Source organism: Dromaius novaehollandiae, chromosome Z, assembly GCF_036370855.1.
Source record: "Dromaius novaehollandiae isolate bDroNov1 chromosome Z, bDroNov1.hap1, whole genome shotgun sequence".
NCBI lineage: Eukaryota > Metazoa > Chordata > Aves > Casuariiformes > Dromaiidae > Dromaius > Dromaius novaehollandiae.
Window position 1 is genome coordinate 23156701 of NC_088132.1, and position 27825 is coordinate 23184525.

The following is a 27825-nucleotide window of genomic DNA, read 5'->3' on the forward strand; positions in this document are numbered from 1 at the left end:
AGGACTCTCTTCAGTCCAGTTTACATCCTCTCCTGCCTTCTTTCTCTTTACCTTGGACTACGACGGCTTTCAAATACAGATGAAACTGAAATTCTTGTAAGGCCTTTCAGTTAACCCAGACTTCTAGTATGGTATTAAAAGTTACCTATCCACTTGCATATCCACTTCCTGAGGTGGAGTTAGTGGCAAGAGTAACACTGTCTTTACTAGTGGGTACAACTGTTACTCTAATTACAATGCTTCACTGATGCTGAAAAAGATTTTTAGATGCTGCAACTTACTGCTAACATCCTGGTCATCTCAGTGGATTAGTGCGAATTCTCTCAGATAATTCTGTTTTAAACAGCTTTATGTTAAACAAAACACCAACACATTTATTGCTAAAAGATTTTAACTGGTCCCAAAAATCAATGCTTATAAATGTTAAGGACTTTGAAGCATTTTTATGATTTTTCTTTAAGATAAATATCACTATTTGAAATCAATTGAAGAAGGATTTATTTTGTTTCTGCATACAAAATTAGATGAAAATAGTTAATGTAGCTTTTTTTTAAAATGAGATCAACACTTAAATAGCTCTTATTCTATCAGAATTTTGTGGAAACCACCATCACACACACACACACACACTCCTGCAGTCTATATTTTTTCTTCCCTCTCCCAACTTCAAATTATAAAATTTAAGATTTTAAGGATGCTCCAGGATTAGTAGGAAATTTAGCAGTAACTTTATACTGTAATTGCTATCATCTCCCTTTGATGCCTATTTCCTACTTCCTGTTCTCCTGTATCCCCATTCACAAAGTACAACAAAACTTATCTAGCATTTTATAAGTAAAGTGACTTATTTCACCATTTCTAAAAAACAGTGGAATATTCAATATTCAGACTAACCTTATCAAGAGATCCTTCCCCTCCTGAAATTAAGAGATTTTAACGACAAAATTTAGTTAGAAAAGTCAAAATGACAAAATTCCACATGTATCTAGTACATCTATAAGATAGCAAGTTGAATATACACTGGTAGATCAAAAGTTTTTAAGATTCCAAACATGTTCATATAAAATGTTGATAATAATTGAAATGAATCCCTCTCACATGCAAGCCCTCCCACCCCATCATCATCTGCCTGATGTCAAAAGTAACTTTAAAAGACACTCCTCCCACCCCCAACAATTGCACATCGAGACATGGACTTAGAAGAACAACAAAATGCTTCAAGTATGCTTCATGCCAATCATCAATAAGAGTCATAACATTACTGAAAAAAGTACACTTGTTCTTTGGAAGCCCAAGACAGACTTCCTATGGAGTGTGGTCAAAGAACATTTTAAATAAGAAAAACGCCCCCCAAACCCAACTCTTATTCCCCTCTTGAAAAGAGTAAAGTGTAAAATTTTCTTTGGACTTAAAGAAACAGTGTTAAGATTTACCATCTGAATAAGAGATAACCTCAACAGCAATTTAGTTTAACAGTACTGCACAAACTGTGTGCATGAAATAATAAATCATACAGATACTACTGTTCAGCTCTACACATACAGACTACATATGGCATATAAGCATACATGTGACATACTGGCCAGTCTAGAAACAAATATATTTAAGGCTAATAAACCTGAATAAACCTTTGGATCCAGAAGTATTTCTTAATTTCCTTTTCATTGGGGGCTTTGAACTCCTAATATAAAGGTGATGATTTCAGCAAGAAACCATCAACAATATGAGAGCACAGAGCTTTGATGTGTGATTATATATCCTTTCATTTGCACATGCATGAAGAAGGATCCTGATTTTAAAGGAATAACGGATAATATGAAAGAATACTCATTTGTATAGACAAGAAATTCTTCTGGAAATGCAAGCAGGTTACTGAACAGATACCAAAATCTGAGAAGTGTAAAAGACACACACAGACACACACATATATGTATATCTATATATATACATGCACATGTATATATGGACACATATATGTATGTATGCATTTCAACATGTAACTGTGTATCAACGAACATATTTTTTTTTTCAAAGAAAGGGTTTTAATTTATCAGGTATTCAAAAAAAAAGACAAAACAGACTAAATAGACCATATACTGTACGAACAAACAAAAAGGTTATGCCACTAGTTTTATGGAAAAAGTGAGTCACACACTGGCAGCAGTAGAGTGTTGAAACTCATAGTAATAAATAGCTCCAAATAAAGAATTTTCTACAACATTTCCTTAGAAAACAGGACCAGTATTCCTCCTTTTATGATGATCCCGCAACACACCTTCACTTTTATATATATTTAATATTATAACATTAAAACAGACACAAGAATGATGACAAATGGTGCTGGATTCAGGACAGTATACAGTAACATTTTTTTTGTTAAAAGTCCTACTGGTATATTGACTAAGGCTAGACAGCAAGTCATATGATCCTATTTGGTGCACTTTCTACCACGATCCCAGATCAATAAACAGGTAGAGCCAAGGACCTGTGGTCCAACCTACTGTGGCAGACTGTTAACAAAAAATAGGGCCTCTTTTTGGTCCCCCACTTTGTATCTTGTTTCCTGGAACTGCAGAAGTGGAAACAAGATTATAGTGTTTTAAGTGACTACAGAAAGTTAGCAAGAAATGGCATTTTAACATGAGTAAAGTTACTAGGCTTGTGATGGCGATGGTACTGCATCAAAGGAGCATATATGGGACCCCAGTACTTGCAACATCTGGTAGTGTCATTCAGCAACTCAATGACTTGAGAATATATGTATGAAATAATAAATAGATCAGTTATGTAATAAGGCAGTGTGTTGCACATGCATTCATCTTGTGGACTGAAACACCACAGAGAGAGATACATGATACCATACACATTCATTAAGAACAAGGTTTTTTTGTTTGTCGTCTTCTGTGTTTGTTTTTCAAGGCTATCCAGGGTAACTCTTCCAGAGCATTATCTTGAGAAGAGCGGTCCTCTGAGTCTTGTCACTTTTCCTCTCCTTTATCAAGAGATGATGACTGGCTTTAAAGTAAAATAAAGCTGAAGAGGGTTGGCTTGTTTTCCCCGCTCATTCCGGTTGCATCATTCTGAATGTTTCACCTAAAAAACAGTTTTTGATGCAGCCAGATGCTGAATCCTCAGGAGGTTCCAGATGTCTCCAGATAACTCTGTAGTTTACGGACTGTGGTTTTGTCCAGTGAGCAAAGGTCAAAGTCAAAGGTGGTGTTTGTGATATGGAAGTGTCCAGTCTCTTCTATCAGATTTACTATCTGAAAGGGAAAAAACCAAAGTCATAGTTGAAATTTCTAGCTGTTTCACATGCCCACTGAATGTATTAACATACCTCTAATTACCATATGAGATGTATAAAACAAATACATTTGCCCTAATATTTTCAGATTAAACCACAATCCTTTACACATTCTTCCCTTCTGACACAGAACTGTAGTCCAGACTACAGTGCTTTGTTCCTTCATCATCAAACATAATCCCAGTCTATTCCCATCTATTGTTACAGCAAACATGAACATGGAGAATATGTTCCTCAAACGTTAAAAGAAAACCTGCATATTTACTGAGTCATTCTTATATATATATATATATATATGTATATGTAGATGGATATAGGTATTTATAAGAAGTAGGAAGATCTCTTTCTGGAATATTTACTGTGGACGTCACTGCCAAGCAGGTTACTATAGAAAATAATTGGCATAAGCCCGTTTTGAAAACAAGAGAAACAAAACATTCCTAATAGAATCTTGTTTAAATCCAAACAAACAAGAAAAAAATTGTATTCAAGAGCTGTCAAATCAGTTGTTAGTACTAGCAGTTATTTCTTGAATAACAAACCTAAATCAATTCACATTTTTTAAACAGAACAACCATGAAGTACTCCTATCAACGGCATGTGAAAAATCTTTTTTGGTGACTGTACGATCTATAATCACAAGTTTCCTTTAAATAAGAATCAGAAGATTTGTCATAAGTTCCTGAGAAGAATATCAACAGGACCTATGTTAGTTTAGCAATGAACTAGAAGAACTAGAGCCTTTCCGAAGTTTCCAAATTTTGTACTGTCTAAATTATCATCTATATTTTGAAAGAATGGTCATACTCAGTACTGGTCTTCTGTAACAAGTAACCCCAGATATAGTAAGCACTAAGATGTGCATCTACCTAAATAAAAAACCATTCACCATCTTAGAAAACCAAACTACTATTTGTCAGATAGGGCTAAAACAGTGCCAGTGTGCCATGGCCATGGATCTCCATGTGTTTCTTGATTCCAACAGATGGACTTCCACAGTGAGCATGTGGGAGGGCACCCCAGTCTCTTGGCAGTGCCGTGCACTGACAGCATGCTGTTTTTCTGCTGTCTTTCCAACTATCTCTTCTGTGGCATTCAAGCTAGACTCAATGTCACATTTCTATGGTGGCCAGCCATAATGCTGAACCTGAAGGCACTGGATTCTGTGTCAAAGCTTAAGAGCTACTGTATGGATGAAATCTTTAGGGTTTTGTTGCATGCAGCTTGTTTCATCACCGATTATTTGGCCTTCTCAGAATAGGTTCACTATATTCTTAGCTTCAAACATCACAACCCTTGATTCTGAGCAAGTCTTTTCAAAAATTGGAGTCACTGAAAAGCCAAAACATTCCAATCTATCAAAGGAACCTTAATTTTCCACTTTAGATTTATTCTCATGCTTCAGGATAAATAGAACACTACAGACTACATCACAGTATAAAGATACAAGCCTAGTTTTTAAATGAGCAAGCTTAGGTCCTTGTGGCAGTCCATCCTAATCAGGCAGATTTGTCCTGCTTTTCAGAGACAGTCACTCTCTATGCTTAGCATGTTATAAAAAGGTTCAGTTTAAATGTCTGTTTCTCCAAACATTGCAAGTAGAATTAAGGTTCACTTGAAACTTCTTGGTACGATGTTATTTAACAGCCCTGCAAACATGAAAGTCTACTACTATAAAATCTAAGGGATATTTGGAAACTACAGATTGAACAGATAAAATACAAAGGTGAGAGTAGTCCACCACAAAATAATGCAATGATTTTCAATTTTAAGTGTCAAATATACCTTCCCTTTCTGCAAATAGCTGTGTAGATACACAAATCCATTCATACAGAACAATGTGCAAGAGTGTGTACTTGAATTTTCTGTAAGTAAAGAATGAAAATGTATGTAAATAATACTGTGATCTCCTATGGACAAGAAAATATGTCTTGGTATGTGTTTACACAGCATATAACATATGTGATCTTAATCCTGACTGGAAACGTGAGGTGGATATACACTTTAGTATGTAGGTCAACTCTTGATCCTGTACTGAACTCATCATCTTAGACTGTGGTTCAGTTACCATTATTGTTTCTGAAGGCTTGGCTTCAAATCACCAAAATTGCATTTACTAAACCATTCGTTAGTTTTCCCCAAAGCTTAACAACATTTCTACAGCATGATGCAATTCTGCATTGAGATAGCTTTGCAAAGAAGGTGATGAATAGCAAAGACATATACCCATTCTCTCTTTTCAAGTATTAAAACTTCATCTCGGTCAAGAAAGGCAACAGCTTCTGAAATATCTGGTCTGTTCCACAAAAAGGTGCTCTTGCAAGGCTGGCAAGATCCTGCACACTGCCAGTACATCACCAATTCTTTATGCAGCAAAGCTCCTGCTTGGCTCAGAGTTGTTCAGCTCTGATCAGACCAAAGGATCTGGTCTCATGTTTGATCTTGAGAAGCAAACAGTGTCAGCTTCAATACAGGTCACACAGACTTTGCAAAAACAAATCAGAGTTTGCCAGCCTCTGAAAATCCTTCAGTTTGAAATCCATTTAGTTCTAGGAGTACCACACACAGCTCCACTGAAACATGGCACTGATAGATATTATTTACTTTTTTGAACTTTACTAATCAAACTGTAGTTCTTTTTCCACAGTCAAAGATGATCCCTGCACGCATATGGTTTACAGAATATACCTTAAAATGACAAATCTGGTAAGAATACACTAATTCGAAAAACACTGAACTTAAAGCAAAGCTCGTATAATTACCCTCTCCCCATTTCATTTTTTTAAGTAGTTGTTTTTTTCTGCACAGACCACAGAATAAAGAACTATGTTTATGACAAATGAAATAACTTCATGTATATTGTCAGACAATGAATGACAAACCCCATGGTGGAGGAAACAGAATGGAAATGAAATAAATGAGGGAAACGCCTTTTACATTAAAAATCCTGCTTTCTGATCATCTACCATTTTCTGCTTTCCACAAGTTGTAAAAAAAGAAAGGGAATATCTAGATTTAACTTGATTTGCAGCTGTACAAGATTCTGAAAATATTTAGCACTGATACTGCAGTTATTTACACTTCTTTTAAACGTCTGTTGGCTTCAATTTTTTTTCCATACAGAAATTCTTAATCCAACCTTGCCTACTTCCTTTGTCCATCTGATGATTCGTAGATTCTTGTAACACTCTCCCACCTCCTACTGTCCTGAAATTAACATGAGAGAGAAAATCAAACAGAAAAAAAAAAAGATTGCTACTAGCAGGCAACTCTGATCTATGTTATTTTTCATTGTCCCTTTTAGGTACTTTTCTGAACCTTGTCTTGAGAGAGAAGCTATGGAGTCAATGCAGCCCGCTTTTGTAAAGTTAGGAATTTAATCTCAGGCTTGTTCTCCCAATATCCACTGTATGATACATAATTAGCTGCAGAACAAGTTTACAGGAGCTGAGGCAGGAAAGACAGCTACACTGAACAATCCTGTCTAATGTTTCCTTGTGATACTGTGGAAGAACAACACTCTTTGCAACCGCCACAGCAATATACTTAATTTTAGAAAAAAAGAATATGTAAAAGTGTTAACACATCTATTTTTAAGCAGCACTAAATATTTTAAACAAACTGGCAACTTTCTCATTGATCAGGTTCTACTCTAGGCTTTTAAGTCCCAGACCAAGAGAAATATAAACATTTTAAACATATTCCTGTCCTGCCCTCAAGAAATATAGTCACCAAATATAATCAGGGTATCTGGTAAATCAGACTGGAACGAACCCCCAAAAAGTTTTAATTGATATACAAAAATATATCCTCATAAATCCAAACGGCTCAGCTGAAACTATCTGCCTGTTTGCCAGCACTGAAGAATTCATGACTTACGGTATTATCACACACCTCCTTATGCTATTCAGAAATACTTGAAAAAAGATTAAAAATTTAGATTAATCACTAGGAAGCCTGATAGTTATAATGTTATAAATAGCATTAAAACATTTTATTCTGAGAGCTCAGGCTTCATAGTCAAAAAATATCCCATTTGTTCATCTTGGAGCAAGCTTCGCTTTACTGCTGTGGAGGATTTTAAGCCATCTGATAGCTTCCAGACTTGTAAGTTGCCCCTCACAAAAAACTCTCAGGAGATACTTGCTTTCTACAATTAAGCACCTTGTGAATATGAGCAGTGTGATTCTCAGCAGTGCTGCACACTCTCAATTTCTTCCTTATGTCTGTGCTGTCTAATGCATTAGCATTAATGCTTTTTTTAAACCAGCTGAAGATATGACTTCTGCTGCCTCAAAATGAGAGGCAAAGTCCTACCAGAACTCTCACTGCCTTTCACAGGGTCACATTAACACTGTCTGCCGTGAGAAAGCAGATTTAGGAATGCAGCTTTAGTCAGCCAAATTGGAATATATGGGACACGTAGAATTAGCTTTTGACTTAAAATACTCCATTACCCCTACTGTTTCAGAAAAAAATGCTGCCTCATCATTGTAAATCCCAAACTCCTTATTTATAGTGAAAGAAATGGGAGAAACTGTTCTTAAATAATGTAATTTCAGACCAATTTCTATCTAGCCATGCTCCAATATTCGCATCAAAACTGCTCAGCTGAATCTCACAGGACTCATCGTGGCCAAATGTTCTTTTCACCTGCCTTCTAACTCCTGGGTGATTCTCACAGACCTTTAAGTATGATTTCACATCAGGATTACTTAGCTATGCATCCTGGAACCTGCAGTTCAATATTACATCTCTCTTGCCTTCTCCCTCTTTTTATGGATTTATTTCACCTTCCTTTAACACAATGCCTCAAAGAGAAATGCCTCTCTTGGGAAAGAGCCCTATCCTTAAACAGATATATTTTCTCATTTCCACGTCCACTAAATTCACTGCCTACAGATGTGGTGACACCTGAGACTTTAAAAGCTGTCCTCTCTTTGTCACACCCCTTAGCAGTTCAAGTGCTAGTTCAAGAGCCACTGCTTTGACTTTATTGTTGTTCACAACCTTGACCAATACCTTCATTTTTATCTTGCAACTCCTTTCCCTAAAAAGTCCCTAGAATCCCTGACATATGCAGGAAATGTTTACCTTCCCTGACATAAACTTTATATATTATAAACATCACTCAGGAACGCACCACCTCTACTGCCATTCCAGTCTGACCTCGCAACCATCTTTAAAACTCCTTCAGGTATTTACAGCTTTGTTGCACATTTCCGCACTCACTCCCTCTTCTCCTGTAATTCCTTTTCCAGAGTTTCATCCCTTGCTTTCTTGAGCTCTGCAGTTCTTGTTGTCTCTACATACTTCCTGTAACTCTTTGACTAGCAATTTCACATTCATTTCTGAAAGTGTTCTCAGCTCTGCACTGTCTATTTTTATTTCCAGACTCGTTGGAAGTATTTTACATTAATTACATAGCTTCGAAGCAGTCAGGATTTTTAAGATGGAAAGCAACATTACTTGTAATACACAGATGCACTGATTCTATGCAAGTCCACTGTTCAATATTGTGGACACATTTCTGTGATAAGAACCAATGAATTAAGGGATTAAAGGCTTTAAAAACTCAGCTCCTGCCACTATAGTATTATGTGTTTTATAACAGTATAAACCATTTGCTAGTGTAAGTTGGCAAACAGAGAAACGGCAAGTAACATGGCTCTTCATTGAATTCTAGTAGATCTTTGTAGCCAACATTATAGTTACTAGACACATCACTAAAGTACTATACCCACTGTCCTGGCACAGACAGTGCTGTTGTAAATTCAGCTTTTATTGAGGCTTCACTAACTGCCTATGCACACTCCAAACTCAGGAAAATAATCTGCAAGGACAACAATCTCCTAGGAAACAAGGCAACATTGACAGTTAATAGACCTAACTCTCATAACATAACTAACAGCTTGAACACTATGCTATGAGAAGTCATAGATTATAGTATTAAAATTAAACTCTTAAATGACTTAGGAGGCAAAGGCTAATGAATGCTTTCCATTCTCTGATAAATATTCACGATAAAAAAAGTCTATCTTCAGTTTTAAATCCACGTGAATTTTTTTTCATTTACTCAGAATAGGATACAAACTTCCAGTTCAATCATGTCTCTTTTCACACAGCTTTTTCTAGTATTAGTAAGTTCTTACGAGGCAGATTTTAACTGTATTCTAATAACAGACTGAAGAAGCTTTAGTGGACAAGCCCATCTTTCCTCTGCCAAAGGTATGTACTTCCTCCCCACAAAATACACTTAGGTGCTACTAGAAGAGGAAAAAAAATAAAAGGATTACAGATTCAATTTGAACCATCTTATTTTGGGGGGGAAAATTTCTTAGGACCACAGGACAATCCAGGTTGGAAGGCAGGTCTCTACTCCATCCTCCTTTCTAAAGCAGGCTCAGCCATGGGGTTGGACCAGGTTGCTCAGGGCTTTATCCCATCAGGGCTTGAAAACCTCCGAGGACAGAGATGGCCCAGCTTCTCTGGGCCCAGCTCCAGTGCCAGGCTGTCCTTGGGAGGACTTGCTTGTTTTCATCTTCTCTTCGCAGGAAGGTTTTGAAGATGTTTTTCTTTCTTAGAATTTCATTTGAAGGCACCTTGACCCCAGGGTCTGCTGGGTCAAGTGAAACCGTCCCAAAGCTATGCCTTGGATATCTGGAGAGGCAAAGCTAAGGCATGACTGTACAGTACAGTGGCTTCTTCAGTTTCATGGCTCATGTGGACTCTCTAAGAATTCGTGAACAACGTAAAGTGGGTATGGTAATTCATATCTTTTAGCCTCCTGCAAACCAATTATCCAATGCAGATAAAAATTTGCCTTTCTACCATTCTGACAGAGTGCTTGCTTTGGTGAGAAAAGCACTAATTTGTACAAAAGACAAAATGAACTTAGGAAACAATACTATATTAAATATGAAAGATGATCAATATGCATGAGTATCAGAACATCTGACACAGCCATCAGCATTCCTCTTTAATTAAGAATATCTTTAACTGAAATCTTTCTTTCCACCAATCTTTCAATTATTTTCTGATTTTTACTCACAATATCAAGCCTGAATTAATAAACACCACTCATAGATTAACGCAGAGGCTTGCAAAATATTTTTTACTGGCTTATCCAAGTGTTGAGAAATTTGATGAGTGATGGAAGTCATGTAAAAGTGATACAAATTTCTCTCTTTACAAAGTGTCTAAAACTGGGATATAATTGCTCTAAACATAATATAAAAGGCCATCTATGCTACAATTACATCTGCTTTGTTAATGGTGTTTATGGTTTCATTTTCATAATTTGTAATCCAATAGTAACTGACACTGTCATCCAAAACAAAAAACATAAAATTCTTACTATTGCCTAACTTGTCAATAGATTTGAAACCTTCTTGGTTTGCACATTTTCATATTTCTTTACTTCCATGACTTCAGAAGACTGAATAAATACACAGTATTTTTTCCCCAAAGTTCCTCAAATACACAGTATTTTTTCCCCCAAAATTTTTTCCTCAGTGATTTTTTCCCCAAACTTTTTCCCCAATTCACTTTGAATTGCATATTTTCTGTTTGTCGTAGCAAACATACTTAACTATGAGAAATGTGAGAAAATGCCTGTCATTCTCAGGAAAAAGCAGATTCAAAATTCTTATCAAGTCATGACATACAACTGTACTCATTCTCCTATTCTGTTTTCATTACTACTGATTCAGTATGTTGAGAAACATAACAATGAACTGGTGAAAAATTTAGCTCAGATAGACTTTTTTTTTTTAATTTATCAATTACTTTGGCAACACAATTTAAAGTATGCATAAAAACTCCCTAAACTGCACTGCAAGTCTTAATAAGCAGTATTCTACAATCTTGAAAGTTATTAAATCTGATAAGGTTTTAGATGAAGAGAACAAAAATAGATGCGACTTCACAACTTCAATGAGCATGCTGTGATATAGCATGAGAGTGCTCCTCACCTGCTGTAGTACATGTCTCTCTCTCAATGTCATTAATCTTCTGTGGAGTTCTACTAGTTCATCGAGATATGCCTAGAAACAAATACCCCCCCCCCAATAAACAAGTTGTTAATTAATCATAGCTATGTGTTTAAAAAACTTCCAGATTTCTTCAAAAACAATACCAATGAAAATATTACTTTAAATCTTAATTGAACTAAATTTCCTTTTTTGATAGGCTGGCTTTCTTTAGCTTAATTCAGTCCAAACACAAGTTTTGACGGTTTTCTTAGATACTTCATAACCCTGAAAATCTTAAGGTACTGCTACACTGTAAAACAACCTTAAGTAAATTATTCTGTCAGAAGGTCAAAAGACTTTTGGACAGCTGAACTTGCCTTCTAGCATAATAAGAACATATAGAAACCCAAAGAGAATACACTAATTCTTAGAAAAGAAGTAATCAGTGCATTTTTCAGATGCACAGAAATACATTTTAAGGAATGTCAGGAGTTCAAGGGATAGCCACCTTCTCCCTTTGGAAATCAAACATTCCTTGGCTGTAGAAGAAAATCTCTGTGGCTCAGCTACAGCAAAAGGTGTCCAACTGAGACCAGCGCTTCCAAAATAGAATTTTTGACAAACAGCTCCCACCTTTCCACAAGAACCCCAGGAAAAACAGAAACAAAAACAAACAAGGATTCCTAACCAGGAGATCATGAATTGGTTACAGAAGCTCACAAACAAATCCTTCTTTCTCTTTAAGGTTACTTAATTTTGTGTCAACAAGGAGATTTAGGGGCAGAAAGGTCAAGAAACATTGTTCCAATGGTAATTTCCACTTTCCTCTTTCTCAGAATATCAACCTGTTCTAGAGCCATGTCGCCCCTCTCCACCCAATCACTGACTTTCTCTTTCAGTCTCAGACATCTTTTTTTTTTTTTTTTTTTTTTTTTTTTTTTTTACTTTTTTAAAGCACAGAGAGACATGGCATCCATCTGAAGGAAGGAAGAAATGCTACAGATTAGGCCACTGAAAATTTAGCAACAGATACTGCTACATCAGTCTCCTGCCTCACAATATCACAAAGTTACTACTACCACCTGTAAAATGTAAACCTTCAGAGGTTCTCGTCCACACCGGGAAGTTACACTGTGTTCTCTCACACAGTGTGTTAGAGCTCTTATTGATAGCCAGCTGACATGACTTTTCACAAAACTGCCTTTCCCTGTGTTAAATGGTAACTCTTGCTTAGTATTGTTCTGGATAACATGTGCTAAATCACACTGCCATTCCCTAAGGTGTAACCCTTGGAAAGGATTCTGGAAAATATTTTTGTATTGCCTGATTGGTTTATTGACTGGAAATTCAACTGTGACATCTCCTATACAAAAATCATCACTTGTTCAGTGAAGCACAATGCAAAATTACGGGAGGTGCAGATAAAATAAATAATAGATGGCAGATTCCCATCTAGCGACATTTGCAAAGTCACCATATGTATTGAAGGGAAGAAAAAAAATAATACAAGTGAGAAAGAAATTTTAAAACAAAGAGAAAGATTTGCCCTTGAAGAACTGAAAACACAGATGTACTAATTATTTTTTCATTCTATTAATAAAAAAATTTATTTTAGGTTGGTGTGCAGAAAATACATTAATACCATTTTCTAGGCTAGTTTATTGTTCTCCCATTCCTGTTTACCTTATCACAATCGCCATTCTTTATTTGTTTGTCAGATTTATTTTGCTTTATTGGACTCTTGACTTCTAAAATCTGGAAAAGAAAGAAAATTCTTAAATACATTTTTGGATACAATTGCTTAAGAAAAGTCCTACTGTCACTTAAAAACAAGAGGAATATAGAAAAACAAACTCAGAACTGGTCTTTTACATTCTTTAATCCATACAATCAACCTGTATCTTTTCAGAAAAAGCAACTTGCAACAGAAAACACTGAATTGCTGGAATAAGATGATACTGACGTTATTGCTCCTTAAAGGAATTACTGTCATGTCATTTTAAAGCCTTCTTGACACTATTTTTTGTGTGTGTCCTTTGCATGCTAATAGGATAAGAGGTCTAATTTCGCAGACAAAAAATGATGCTGAGGTACTACTGTTCAGTGCCTCTGAAGTGCCATCTGTGTTTTTCTCCCGTTTTCTTTTTCAGTGCTGCCTCTTTTTTGAAGAGTAGAGATTCCAAAACTTACATGATTACATGGGCTATAACTGCAAAAGAATGCTTGACAAAAAGCAATAATTTGTCTTGTACTTATATCGTACCATTCCTTCAGTGCAATACAAAGCCATTTACTACAACATATACAAACCAGGAATGCTTCATCCAGTACTGAAGCACAGTTGAGAAGAGCACGTCAATAATCAGCAGAACACCATGCTTAATATGAAAATCTCAGGATTCAAGTGAGGAATGTTTCAGAGAAGCAGAGAATTCTTGTTTGTTACTTTGATTTTTTCCCCTCACACATAGAAACATTTTTTTGAAGCTAGAAGTACAACTAAAAAAGCACCATGTCACTCCTAACCTGGAGTATAGTCAGCTCTTCTGAAAAACAAAGGAAAATAAATCATCACAGATGATGAAGACTTTGTTTTATGCGCCACTGTAAATAAGACTGGTATCAATAGCACAATTTTCCCTAAAACGATCCTGGACAGTCACAACACAGTACAAAACTCAACAAGGAAAACCATGGAAATGAAGGCCTGTAAGGACAACTCTTCTGGGCTACCATGAAGCCTCACTGACAGCTTTCTGTAAGTTCCTTTCAATGTCTTCTAGTTCCCTAGTATAATTTACTAAAACTACATATACGCTCCCCAGGGTGATCAGCATGGTAACAATGCATGAGGCAGGTAGACAGCTACCTTCTTGTATAGAGAAAGTGACTGCAGATCTGAATTAATCCTACCTAAGCATTTGCTTAGCCAAGAGTGACGCATAGCCAGAAAGCAAAACATGATACTTCTCTGAAGAAAAATGCCAGTTCTTACATTCAACACCCCTGGGATTATCGCAGTCTGAACCAGTTAAAAGAGACATCTTGTCTTGATAAAATTGATCTCTGAGTAAGAATTCAGTACCTTTTAGATGCTTTACTTGCTTTTAAAGGAAGAAAATTCTTAGTAAGCTGTAAGCTGTATTTTTTTGACACCTACTTGTCCTAAAATTTAAAGTCATTTTCAAACAGAACCTTAATGAGGACACAGTATACTTGAAAAAGTCGCTTCCTTGCAGTGCTCTTGATGTGTGATTGAAATCAAACATCTCAAGCACTCTTGTTTAGAGGAGATATGGCACTAATCATATCAGTGGAAGCTTATGGAAGCACTGACATCAACTCCATCTTAGCCATTTCAGGCTGCAAATGGACTTAGCCCAATTTCATAAATCAAAAACTTCATTCTAGCAAGCAGCACTCTGCTAGCAAGCACAGCTTCCCCAAATTTCCAATTTTCACTTCAATTATGAAAACACAAGCAGGCAGTGAGACGTTTATGTTTAGCTGGCTCATTGCTATTGTTTGCAGTGTCTAAACATGCAGGCAGGCTTTCTGTTAGGTCACTGAAGCAAAAAGGAACGTGAAAAATGTGACCAAGTGGGCTGCCGCTTGTTGAGACTTACAGGTCCAGTTACATTGCCTCTGCAGAAGTAAATGCCTTCATTAAACAACAAGCCGTAGATGGATGCTTCATTCTCCCTGTGTTTATGTCTCCAATAAATGTAACATTCTGTATCTTTACAATTTGAATTTTTTCTAGAAAGAGTCTCTCTGTAAAACTTGAAACTTACATGTAAATCAACTCAGAAAAGCCTGCAGGGTTTCTGCTGGATACCACAAATGCTTCCTGGATATGGAATCTCCTTTTTCTTTATGTTCATAAAAACTGTTGTGTGCATAGTCTATTCCTGAGATGTTTTTTCCCCAGTGTGTATTTGAATTTAACTGACATGAATAATAATGTTTTGCTTTTGCACTATGAGTAAACTTGTATATTATTGGAAAAAACAATGAAACGTAAATTATTTTTGCCGGAGAACTGAAACAGATATCCCCTCCCAGGGGAGGGGCTCATCTGTAAGACTCAACTCCTCATTTAAACCACAAACTTCTGTTAATACAAGTAAATGCTATTTTAACTACATCACTACTGTAAACAGCCATTTATTCTCATATTGATTTCAGTAAACTACATGATGGTCTTGTGTGTGGTCTAGCTGACCCTGAGAGTCAGTTGTGGCTCCCTAAAATAAGTGGCAAATTATGTATTTCATAAATAATGAAAATAATTGTTTTAAGAATATCAGCTTTTACATTTGTTAGAGACCCATACTTTTTAGTTGCCTAGGTAAGAGGTAAACTCCTAAAGTCTAATTTTCATTTGTCCCCAGCTTATTTTGTAGCTGTAAGTTATTTCATTTATTTTTCTGGAAAACAGAACCACCCTACTTTCCCATCTAAAAATAAAACAAAAATTAGCTGTTATTGATATGGAACAAGTACTCTTTCTGATAGTGAAGTAAAACCTATTGTATCTTCTAGATAAATACTGGAAGGGAGGGTAAAACACCATTTAATAGACTCCTGAGAATGAACCCATTGATGTGAATTGTGTCTACTACAAATAAATCCCAAGAAGTGCATCAATTGTATGACTGATGCTGTAAAGCCAGTTTATAATGTTTACCTTACAAAGTTAATTCAACAGAGGGGACACATTCCTTAAAATACTGATGAAAACATTAATTTGCTTTACAGTATTTATTTAATCAGACACTTTTCCATCTTCTGAAAAAAAGTCCTAATGTCAGTTTACAGGCTAAGTAATTGCACTGAAGTAATCAGAATGTTACACCAGCTCCCCAGCAGCAAGCACGTTCCTACGTCAGGCTTATATTTATGAATTCTGACTTTACCTGGTTGTTGTTCGTTTTCAATAAAGGTGGTGTTGGTTCATGATGTAGTGATAAAGAAGCTGAACTACTGTCACTGTCACTGCCGTCGCTCAGACTAACCCTGTGGAGAAATACAGCCAAGAACTTAGACATCCAGACAAAGGCCTGCTGGCAGGGGTGAGCCTAGCTCACACTTCGAAGTAGGATACTAAGGATTACTCTTTGCTAAGTAAGCCATCATTAATCAAAGCAACTTGGAAAACTGCTGCTCAGTAGTGGAGAGGCATCAGAGTGGAGCTGCACTCTGGAAAAGGCATGTAGAGCCATGTGTAGCACAGAGAGTAAGACTAGCTGCCTTCACTTGGTTGACATTACACTGTCCAGTTAACAGCAGCTAACATTACAGAAATGATTAAACTGTTAGAAAGTTACACTGCTGTTTCCACAGTCCCTGGAGTGAGGCTGTCGCTGTTCATAGCCATCTGGAAGGAGGAACATGCGTTTCATAGAGATACTTCTCTGCTCTTCCAAAATCTTTTTAAAATCTGTACTTCCTGCTTGGACAAGTGCTTGACTGAAAAGTCATCTTAAAAACTTCATCATAAATAACACACCTTTTCCTGGTTACAATTAAAAAAATTCAGCATCTCAGAAGGGCCATGTGCAAAAGCTCAGATCCTTATCAGTATCACTTTCCGTTTACTTAGGAGCAACAGGGAATATTTACTTGTTGGAAGAAAAAAAACAAAACGAGTTACTGAGGATAAAAGCAAGGCAGAGAAAGATTAGCCGTAAGTTTTATAAAAAACTGAAACAAAATCTCTACATTTAGAGACAGGTTGAGCCTAAAATCATCCTTTATAGGATCACTGACATTTTAACAAATGCTCGAACTGCTAGTCGTCTTGGTCTTTTTTCCTTTGATTCCAGCTGCTAAAGTGCATTAGGGAAACAGCTGACATTCATTAATAGTTTCCTATTACCTTTCCACTTAAGCAGTTGCTGACATTGGCACTCGGGTGTCATGAGCTCACAAAGGTTAGAAACAAGCAGAACCCCATGGATCAGATAAAGGACCCACTATGAAAAGGTTTGAGAAAGTCTGTGTTTCAGGTTTTCCATAACTTTCAACAACATTCAAACACAGCTTCAAACTGCCTGAAGAACAGCTGAATTTTGAAATGCCCTATTAAGGCTGCAATTAGGAAACAGAATGTTTAAAACTATAATTTCTGTGACTGATGCTTGCTTGGCCTTCTCTTCTAGTTCCTTCTCTACTAGTTCCTGAAGTCACAATGGCATGAGACCAAGGTAAGTCAGACGAACACACTATAACACCACTGTAACAATGAGGTTTAGCATACAAATAGCTTGCATTGGGAATGCCTAGGTCCCCCAGTTTTCAGAAAAGGCACTTTTATATGTATACTTTTTAGAAACGGGGTCTGATTTCTCTGGCTGTTTGTTTCTCAGCACTGTGTGAGAACATTAAACCCCATCTACTTACTAGCAGGCACAACATCTTGGCCATCAGGCTATTTGCCATCCTAAGAGACTCACCTGCGACTTCTGTTTCCTCCACGTGTATTTACAGGTCTCTCCAACTCAGAATCATTGTCACTCTCATCTGCTTCATCTGATTCATCTTCATTATCATCTGAATGCAGATCTTTCATTATAGACCGCAATGGACCTGTGCAACAGAAACAATAAAATACACACAAACTAAGCTCACTTTGCAGTGTTCAAGACAAATCACCAAGCTTCACAGATGTTAAAAAGTACCCTCCCAACATAGTATTGGGAGGGGAGAGTCTTAAACGTTAAAAAATGAAGTAATGCACTGGGGGCTTTTGCTGCAGGCACTTATCCATAAATCATTTACTCACATGAGCAGCTCTGTCAACTTTAATAGACTTACTCATGACAACGAAGTGACTCACATGTTCAAGTGTTTTCAGGATTGGCCCCCTGAAAAACAGCTGAAGTACGTAAAATATTTTTGTGCCAAATATTCCCTGTGCATGTTTTAATTTAGGAAAAATTGAGTGTTTCTATACTACTAATAGAAGTAAGATTCTTTTACTTTGACAGGCTTTAACATTTCTTGCTTTCTAAAAGGATATTTATATGCCAGTAAAGATCGACTGGGACATATTGGTAATAGTACATTTGTTAGGTTAATCCACATATTGAAAAACAAAGTCTAATAAGTTATTCTGATTGTAACTTCTGGCCAAGGCAGTCTTCGTCTGCCTGTTTTTGATCTATTTAGATTTAGCTGTTCTGCTTATTTCAAGGTCAATTTCAGGTCAAATAGGCATTTTGGCAGTGTTCATATGTAAAAAGTATGTCAATTCCATGGAATGTCATCCTATCTTTTTTCTTGAATTAATATAAGATATGAAGCTTGACTTGCCCATAAAACTGTATTCAATTCAGTTTAGGATTCTGGTTTGATATTATTCAATTTACTTTGGTTTAAAAGGTAGTTACAGAAAAAGCAGCATGTTTAACATATCTGTAACATGTAAAACAATACAGTTGCTTAAAAGAAGAATGGGCAAAAGCAGCTTAGAAGAGTGAAGTAAGCAAGAAGGATGCCACAGGACGTTTAATTCTGAAGTATACCACAACTGAGAACATAAGAAGCAACATGCAAAAGCAAGTGATGGCTACAGAAACAGTGATTACTATTAGGGTTCTGTAATTCCTTCAGTTCAGGAAACTCAAAGTACTAACACTAATGGAATAAGCCTCAGAGTGCTCTTCAAAGGGAAGCAAACCTTGCAACTTCTTTGCTTATGGGGAAACAGTCCAGGAGTGTCATCCCTAGTCATAGCCAGAATAGAAGCTAGATCTCTCTCCATTAGGACCATACTCCTAAAAGTGCAACTATTCCCTTCATGGAAGGAAGGGTTGGTTAGGTGGATCAATTCAGATCTAGAGAGGCTCAGGTCACAGGCCTTTTGACCAGTTTTCAGTGAATGACTTACTACTAATGCTGCGCAAGACCTCTGTTAAGGTGGCGCAGTTCTATCAGCGGGTTCTTTTCTCTATCTGCACATCTTAAAGGTGACTTGGAATAAGCCCAGATGGTGCTGCTGGGCAAATTCCTGGTGGACCAGACACCTGCATAGGCCATAAGGAAAGGTGAGTCATGCAGAAGTACTTCTTGTCCACACAACCACTGCTGATCAGCTAAAGCAGTAGCAACTGATCTGCCCTCCTTTTTCTGGTACTTTTGGGGTCTCAGACAATGCTCAGCTATTTCCAAATGGTAACCTACAGTTTGACTGAGTATCTAACCCTTGCCCCTCAGAAAATGGCTTCCTCCTTGTCTTTTAATAGGAGCGGTAATGAACTAATTCCCTTTGAAGCAAAAGGGGAGAGGACACCCTCAGCAGCATCAGCACAGGGATGAAAGAAGAATTTGCCTATTCTGATCTTTTGGAATATGCTCTCACTGGCCAGCTTGACCATCGGGATGCGCAGAGAACAAAAGACAAGGCACAGGGAGCTAAACAAATGGAGGTACGAAGTTAGAAAAGAGAATTAAAATGGAAATACAAGGAGGAAGAGTCCATGGCTGAAAAGGGATAAAAGGAAGGAACAGAAGAATATTCACAAGGGCTAGCTTTAGCCTAGAAAGGCTAATCCCCTGACACTCTTTGTAAGTCACAAGAGACACAGAGAGGTTACCTTACAGGGCAAAGATACTAACAACCACTCTCAAACTCCTACTGAAGGCAGTTGTCCTTCTCTGTCTCTACTGAGACTACAGAAGTCTTGCCCCACACATTAGGCTGAAGTCAGCTTTTGAGAAGACTTTCCTCCCCACAAACCATGAGGAGGAAGAGATTGAGAGAAAAGACCAGATGAAAGACTGAGGAAAGGAAGTGTTATTCAAGAAATGAAACTAAATGGGAAAAGAACAAAGGAAAAGGACAGTGGCATGGCAGGCAAGAATAAACAAAAACTAATTTTCTAATGAAATGTAGTATAACATATGAATACCCAGTCTTGCAACACATACCAAAACATTAAACCTGATAGCTTTTTTGACAGTGGATTGCAAGCTACTCTAAACATCAGACCTTGATTTGCTTTTATTTTTAAATAGAAAGAAAACCAGTATACACTCCTCATGCTCCCCACACAGCCTGCTTTCCCAGATTTGAGCTAACTCTTTTCACTTGCCTGCTTCTTTTTTTCCAAGTATTGCAGAGGGTCATTTTATCTCCTAATACTAGGGCAATGAGATAGCCCCATCTTTAGCAGATGGCTGGCTTATTCCTCTTAGAGGAAAAGGAACATGGACTCCTGATGCACTGACAACACCATAGGCACCAAACAACCTGTCATTCAGACATGTTTTCACTGAACATGGGACCAGGTCTGAGACCCTGAACAGGCACTTCGTATCCAGCTAGCTAACTTTTAATCAGCGTTTCTTAACAATCAGTAAAGCATGAATTTTTATGTCTTTGTCTCTAGCATTGATAGCCATGTTACTGTTAATCTTCTATTCCTTACTAACATTTAATTAAAAACCTCCATGACAATTCCTTTAAGGGTTTGAGAAGTTATTTGTTATCTCCTGAAGGGTCAGAGAAGTTCAGGAGACACCAAAAACTTGCTGTTGCCCAAGAGCAAATGTTCTTAGCAAAGATACAGGGGAAAAAAACACAGAGGAAGCTCTGAGGGCAAAAGGACTTGACAAACCTTACATTAGCCCAATGCTTATACATAAAGAGGTAAGCAAAAGTTTGTGCTGTGGTGCTTCTGACACTTGAGTGAACACTGGATTTTGAATGTGAAGGAAGAAGAGCCCTTGCAAGTAACTTTTATTTAGGGCATAAAGCATGAGTTCTGACCAGGGCACAATATTGTGATATACATACCACAGAATGCCTTGTGCTTCATCCCATACTATATAAAAATGCATACACTTGGCAGCACATTAAGTTAACTGGGAAAGCAGAAATTGCTATTTATTGCAGCAAGAAAGAGGACAAGTATATGCCACTTGCATTTCAAAGTTGTTCATGTCAGAGCAAAAACCTCCCATCTATTCTTAAGAACGTTCAGAACTGGAAGACAGTCTGTGACATGCTCATTTATGGCCGAGGAGAGACGAATGGATCCAGTCTGGATATTAGATATCTGGATATAGAAGAAAACATTAAATCGCTTGGTTTTCTCCCAAAGTAAGGTAACAGAAACAAGAAGGGGCATCCAAATCTTTTGGCTTGTAACAGGCAGCTCACATCACAAATGAGGTTTTCATGAATACAGAAATGGGCAAGAAGGGGTTTTGTTCAGCCTTAGTTATAAATCAAACTCCTGAAGCCAGTCACGAACAACAGTCATGCTGCTCCTGTTTTCCTAATTTAAAGAGGTGCAACAACTGGAACAATGCTGTTGGAATACAGAAGAAAATCATTGCCAATCACTTCCAGAAAGGCAGTGTGACAGATATACATCATATTTAGATCTTTTAAAAACCAAACCATCTGTGTGAGGTCCTAATCCATTTACATAATCTTAAAAGCAAGACTATCTTTGGAGAATATAAACGGATAAAACAAATGCAGTATTAATTAGTCAAAAGCTACTTTTTTAATGCTTCCTGGTTTAAAGAAGAAAACAAAAACTGATTAAGAACGTATCAGTCATACAGTCTCATAAAGTCAGGGAACAAGGCCAAATAGGAACTAAGTAGTTTAATAGCTCATGTAGAATGAATCTCAACTGATTTACAGAAAACCTGCTTTGGCAGGCTCTCTGAGAAGAAACTTCTATTTTGTTACTAAGTTCTGAGTAGACCATAATTATTAGCCAGAAAGCCAAAATGTAAACTTAATACCAACCTAAAGTCTAACCATCTTTTTCTCCCACCATATTTCTAACATAAATACAGTATGCTCTTAAAACTTCTCTATAATACAGACCCCCAGCTTTGACTTGCTAGGTTTCTTCCAGTTCACGTAGAATTCACTGGCCTTGGACCCAAATACCACAAACTTCGAGATCATTGCTCTTTGAAGCGGTCCATAAACAGACATCCTTGTACTCCCCATGAGTGCCAGGCCAACCTGAGCGGGGCTCCAGACAGCAGCCACGTGCCATGCTCCTTAATCCCACAAAATGACAGCCTCAAAAATGAAAGCTCTTTTGGGTCTAGCATCTGCTAAGCAACTGGCACATATTTGCTGCCTCAAAACAAGCAGCCTTCATGCCCTTTTCCCAGCTACACATCTTCTCCCCTTCTATTTTGCACTTATGGTTACATCTGTAAACACTTGAGGAAAAGTGTGTAAAGTGAAATAGTAGCTAGTTCAGGCTGTGAAAGCAGCAGGAAAGTGGTGATGAGATGCCATCAATTAGTTTTTGTTGGCCCCTTCATTTTATATGTTGTTTTCAATTTCTTTGGTTTGTTAGTACCTTGTTGTCTGCTGTTCTGAGATGGTGTAAAACTGGAGCTGGAACTGGAGCTGGAACTGGCAGGACTGGGCTGTTCAGACTTAAAAGAAAAAACAAAAATAAATAGCATTGTAATAAATGCTTGCACCCAAAACTGTATTTTAAGAGAAAGCTATTGTCTTAGGCATTTTGTCAAAAAAACAAAACAAAAAGCCTGCTGAACGGAATGATACTCAGAGATCTTTATTTCAGGTGTTGGCGAGCCAAACAGTGGACAAATTGCCAAGCCCACAACACACATACACACAACCTCTTGTCACATACAGCACTTTCCTAAAGTCAGTATGCTACACAAAAAGCTATCAATGCCTTGTTTCTAAGGCTATACAAGATGTGGGCCTAAATAAGTTTACATAAAATGGACCAAAGGCTATACTGCAGCCTTGGCTTACTGTAGTTGCAACATTTTCCTAATTAATCCTAGTTCAGTAGAATCTAAGAAGAGGGAAAGACCTGAGTAGACCAAGCTAAATGCCTTAAAATCCTCCAAATATTTCTTTCTTCCTACTGAAAGAATTAGTATTAAGGAGCGGATTTAAAAAATATTTTTCTGCTCTTACTGGATTTCCCTCTGTTATGACACTTTCTGTACATCTTCAGGCCCTACACAAGAGTGACTGAACGGAAATGATTGCATTATCATACAAGGAAATTATTCTGAACCCACAGATTTCAAAATCTTTAAAATAGAATTGTTAAAATTAGTTTACATTACTTACTAAACAGTTCTACACATTGGTTTTTCACTGTTACTCAAGGAGGATACATTTCTCTATGAAAGTCTATAGAGCTACTGAGAAAGCCCTACTATTTTATGTAAATACAATTCTGTGTATTTTTTCTCATTGTGCTTATGCATTTTGAGGCTTGTCCTGAGAATTACTATCTCCTGCTGCCGTATTGCATATTTGTGTCTATATACTTTTTTTGTGGCTTCTTAGGCTTGGTGGCTTAAAGTGTGGGTGCTGGTAAGCATATGCACACAAACGTGTATATGAGACAAGGAACGAATCTTTTGCATAGTTATAGGAAATGCTAATAAGGAAACATAAAATGAGAAAAATTGTCTACACAGATGGGATGGTGAAAATTGGGGTAGGGAGTAATGATCTAAAATCTGCTATTAAAAAGAAAATCTGCTTGATCTTTACACTTTATACAACTGCTTTACTGTAAAATGTTATCCAGGCTAATGGAAATTTCCTGACTCTCCTTGGCTATAAAATTTCCCTTGTGATTAAGCTGCTACTAAATCCTTGTCAAGAGCAATAGCAGTAATATCGAGCCACTGTAAAGCTCAGAGCTAACTTGCCCAAAAGTTGCCTTGTCTCCACAAATCAATCTATTGTTGCCCTTCATAATAAGAAGGCAGATTTACAGCCTTTTACCGCCTTTTTCTCACAATGGAAAGATGCGTATTTGGGCAAAAGAACGTTTCACTTTTTCTGAGGATGTCTGAGGAAAAACAAAACAAAACAAAACAAAACCCTTTAACATCTGCTCTACTCAAATGAACACCAATTCTAGTTCTTACAGACAACCGTCAACCCCCCCTCCCTCCCCAAGCCCAACCCCTCTCTCAAAAAAAACCTCTGGGCTTGACTGTAGAGGTATAGTAACTTGTTTACATGTGAATCAACTCTGTGCAAGAAACCTCCAGCCAAACAACCAGCAAAACCCCTATTTGAGTACCAAACAGAATTCTTACAGTAATGTATCACAGGATCAGACCTTTTTGAAAGATACTCCAGCATCACTTTACACTATTCCAAAAAGCAAGAAATTGTGTAAAAAAATTTTTCTCACAGCAACTTCTGCAAAACCATAGGAAAAGTAAGATTTTTAGCTGTAAAATAAGTACGGTGACACAAAACAGACTGTACTGATAAAGAAGAGTCAATGCAAACTGTAAAGGCATCACCATTCTGGAAACTAATTTCAGTCTTTTGCTTCAGGTTACTCTTAAACATCTGGTTAATCTGTCACTTTCCTTTTTGTAGCAAAATAGTTAGCTGACAACTGGTTTCTTCAGATTTCCATTAACTTTATTTTTCCTTTATACTTTATTAATTTCCACATGAACTGAAATTTATGGAAAATCCATTGTACATTCTGATATTCCATTAAAAACCACCAAACACAAAAAGGCTATTAATAGTTAATTTAAAATACTTGAACTGCTAAAACTCTCGTGTGTCTTTCTTCCCCTGCCCTCCTCCTCCCCCCTACCCCCTCCATTGCAGACATGCAGAGATATTTGACATTATTAAAACTTCACTGCTTACATTTTGGACCAGTTTGCTAGAAATGACAAATATAAAAAGGCCTCGTCTTATTCATATTATCAGGTGTACAAGTGCCAATGGAACTCCTCAGTGTCAAAATTTTCTCCAAGCATTAACTGTTTGCGAGATAAGATCACAAGAAGGAATAGCTATGAACATATATAAAGTTATACCTTCCTGATAAAATTTTACTCTGCTTTAGCAAAATTATTTTGAAAAGCCACATTAAGAAATCCCAGTGAAGCAGACATCCACATCCTTTTAGAAAGGGTTCTCAATGACACCTGGAAACCATTTACATTATTTGCTTCAACTGCCCTATCTGAAAATTTATTCCAAGAAATACAGACTAGAGTAATTTTAAAAAGTATTAACTACTGGAAATTAAACTTAGCTTTTTCTGTTATGAGAAGTGGGTGAGAACATGCACAGAAGAAAGCAGAAACAGCTGCTTTTAACATAAGAAGGAACATTATTAACAGAAAAGGCTTGCATTTTAGAAGAAACTAAAAATATGCCTCGTATATATGAATATGGATTAGTAAGTGCCTACAGGGTTGACACTTCTTGTTACCAGAGGCCATCTTTTGTCACTTAGGCAATGCTTTTCGACAATTTTACAGGCTGTTATCCCAAGGACTTTGGTATTTATGGCTTTATTCACTTGGGCTTTCTGCTCTTATCCACTGGTTACTAATGACCAAATAGATTTTTTTTTTTAATGGGTCTGAAATTAGCTGAAGGATGTCCTTCAACAATAGAAGCTTAAGACAGTACTAGCAAAAAGCTCCTCTCGTGTCCTTTTCCCATTTTACTAGTTTTCTCTTACTGCAGACAAGCTAATGAGAGTTTAGACCCAAATGGTTTGTTAGTGCAATGACCCGATATGATTTATTGCATTCTTAGACAGTCTATTCCATTTTACTGCTCTCACACTGATGCACAGGAGACACTGGCTTCTTTATTAGGGTTGGTTAAGAGATTCTGTGTTTTGAAACTGCTCAGCAAGAAGAGGGGCCTTTTTTTTGGCTCCTGCTTTCCCTGAAAAAGTACCTTTTTGATCAGCTCTAAATGACTTGGCCTCTATCAATTCCAAACTTTTTATTTTGTTTTTACAAGTAGTACATGAATTTTTTTGTACTACTTTTGTACAAACAATATTCAGGCAAACTAACCTGCTTATGACATGACATATCACAGGGCCATTTCTGTAATATTTCGTAATTGTTTGGATTCATATAACTACTTCCAAAAATAAAAAAATCATTTAACGGTCCTTATTTATATTAAAAAAATAGAAAACATCTGTATGTAGGTGACAACTGCTTTTCTTGCCTTCCCCTGAATTGTTTTTAAAGGAAGTTTATATATTGTTCCCTCAAATAAAACTAAAATGCTGCAGTAATGTTCCGCTTCGTATCAGCTAGTCTACATATTTCCTATTTTTATGCCCAACAGTCCACAGATTTCTGTTTTCACTGTGCTATAAATGCTGATAAGTCTATCAACTTAAAACTGCTAAGAGTTAAGTACTACTACCAGTTGCCCCAGGATAAGCCTTCTTCTCTTGTCCTGTACTTATAACTTCTACGGCTGCCTCATGTGCCCTGTCACCTACCACCGCCTCAGGTTTTAGTAGAATACCCAATCTATCTATAGCTCAAAGGACAGGAAAACCTCATCTCTACCAAGCATCCATGTCTGCCATGGATAAGGGAAGACACTGTTTGCATTTCCATAATGCCATAAGCCTGAATCAAGCTGGCTGTGCCCTGCCTCATTTCTAAACCACCACATCTCCTGTCAAGCAGCTACCTCAGAAATTAACTTCTGAGGTGGGATAAAATAATTCCATTTTAACCATTCACAAAAGTTAGCTTATGGATTGCAAGCTCATCGGTGAGATAGAAGAAGAGAGGGACCAAAAGGGAATTGGAATTAATTCTTTTCTTACAGAAGTAGAACTATTTATTCACAACTGTGACATTTACAGAACTAAGAGTTATTTAAAATAGTAATTTAAAATTAAGGAGCTGTAAAATTTAAACAGGAAATGTCAAATGATTGATTTTTGGGAGGAAGGGGATGTAAAACTAAAGTAGAAGTTGTTCAGTTGCTAAATGTGTTGTACACTAGCTTCTATTGCATCTGGCTGTATAATTTCTTTAACAAATAACCTCTTCCTCATCAATAATACAGAAGTCCTGTCTGAAAGATGACTATAAATGATGAGGGCAGCTAATTGCATCAATAGCTAAGGTCACTTTCTCTGCTAAAGGACTGGTTTAATAGATACCATGTCCTCTAAAATCTATGCATCTGCATGCATTTGCATTTAGGAACATGTACTTTATAATTAAGTTGAATCTGTACCCACTACTTGAGCAAGGTACTGCTGCTCCAGTAAGCCCAGCTCATCTCTGGCTTAAAGGAAGCTCAAAATAAATGTAGTCCTGACTATGCTATTCTAGAGACATTATGCCTTTAGTTAACATTATATTCTACCACCAAAGCATAACATAACATCTCTGCTTCTAAGTGCTGTGCAGCTCTTAACAGGTATCGACCCAATCTACCATCTTGTGAAAAGCTCAGCCATGTCTGGGAGAGTGATATTATAAGGGGATAGATACACTGGCACGAACAAACCATGTTAGAATATGTGGTCCAGGAGTCAGAGGCATTGATCCATGCATAACCCCCACCCCCCATGCATTAAAAAAAACCCCACGCATTAAAAAAAAAAGCATAAAAAAAACACTAGTTGGTTGTAAGGTGACATAAAGAACACTTCTGAGAGCTTTTCAGTGATATTTGATTTTTCATGTTTTACAGTATCTGTATGTGTTATATTCTCCCCATGAGTTCTGACATGTATT

At 37.0% G+C, this 27825-nt stretch overlaps 1 protein-coding gene across 3 annotated transcripts in view; it reads right to left on the reverse strand.

Annotated features, from left to right (window-relative positions):
- Nucleotides 1-481: 481 nt before the first annotated feature.
- The window catches only part of MLLT3 (MLLT3 super elongation complex subunit), a 145298-nt gene continuing 117954 nt past the window's right edge, over nt 482-27825 (reverse strand). For 2 of the 3 annotated variants that reach the window (XM_064502491.1, XM_064502489.1), the window contains 6 exons: nt 22623-22701; nt 17736-17868; nt 16197-16296; nt 12961-13032; nt 11278-11349; nt 482-3263 (listed from right to left, as the gene is read on the reverse strand). In XM_064502491.1, coding sequence (XP_064358561.1) covers nt 3132-3263; nt 11278-11349; nt 12961-13032; nt 16197-16296; nt 17736-17868; nt 22623-22701 — 588 coding nt within the window. In that variant the 3' untranslated portion in view covers nt 482-3131. Of the gene's footprint in view, nt 3264-6183; nt 6512-11277; nt 11350-12960; nt 13033-16196; nt 16297-17735; nt 17869-22622; nt 22702-27825 lie in introns of those variants that run through there. The other variant, XM_064502490.1, reaches the window with a different exon arrangement.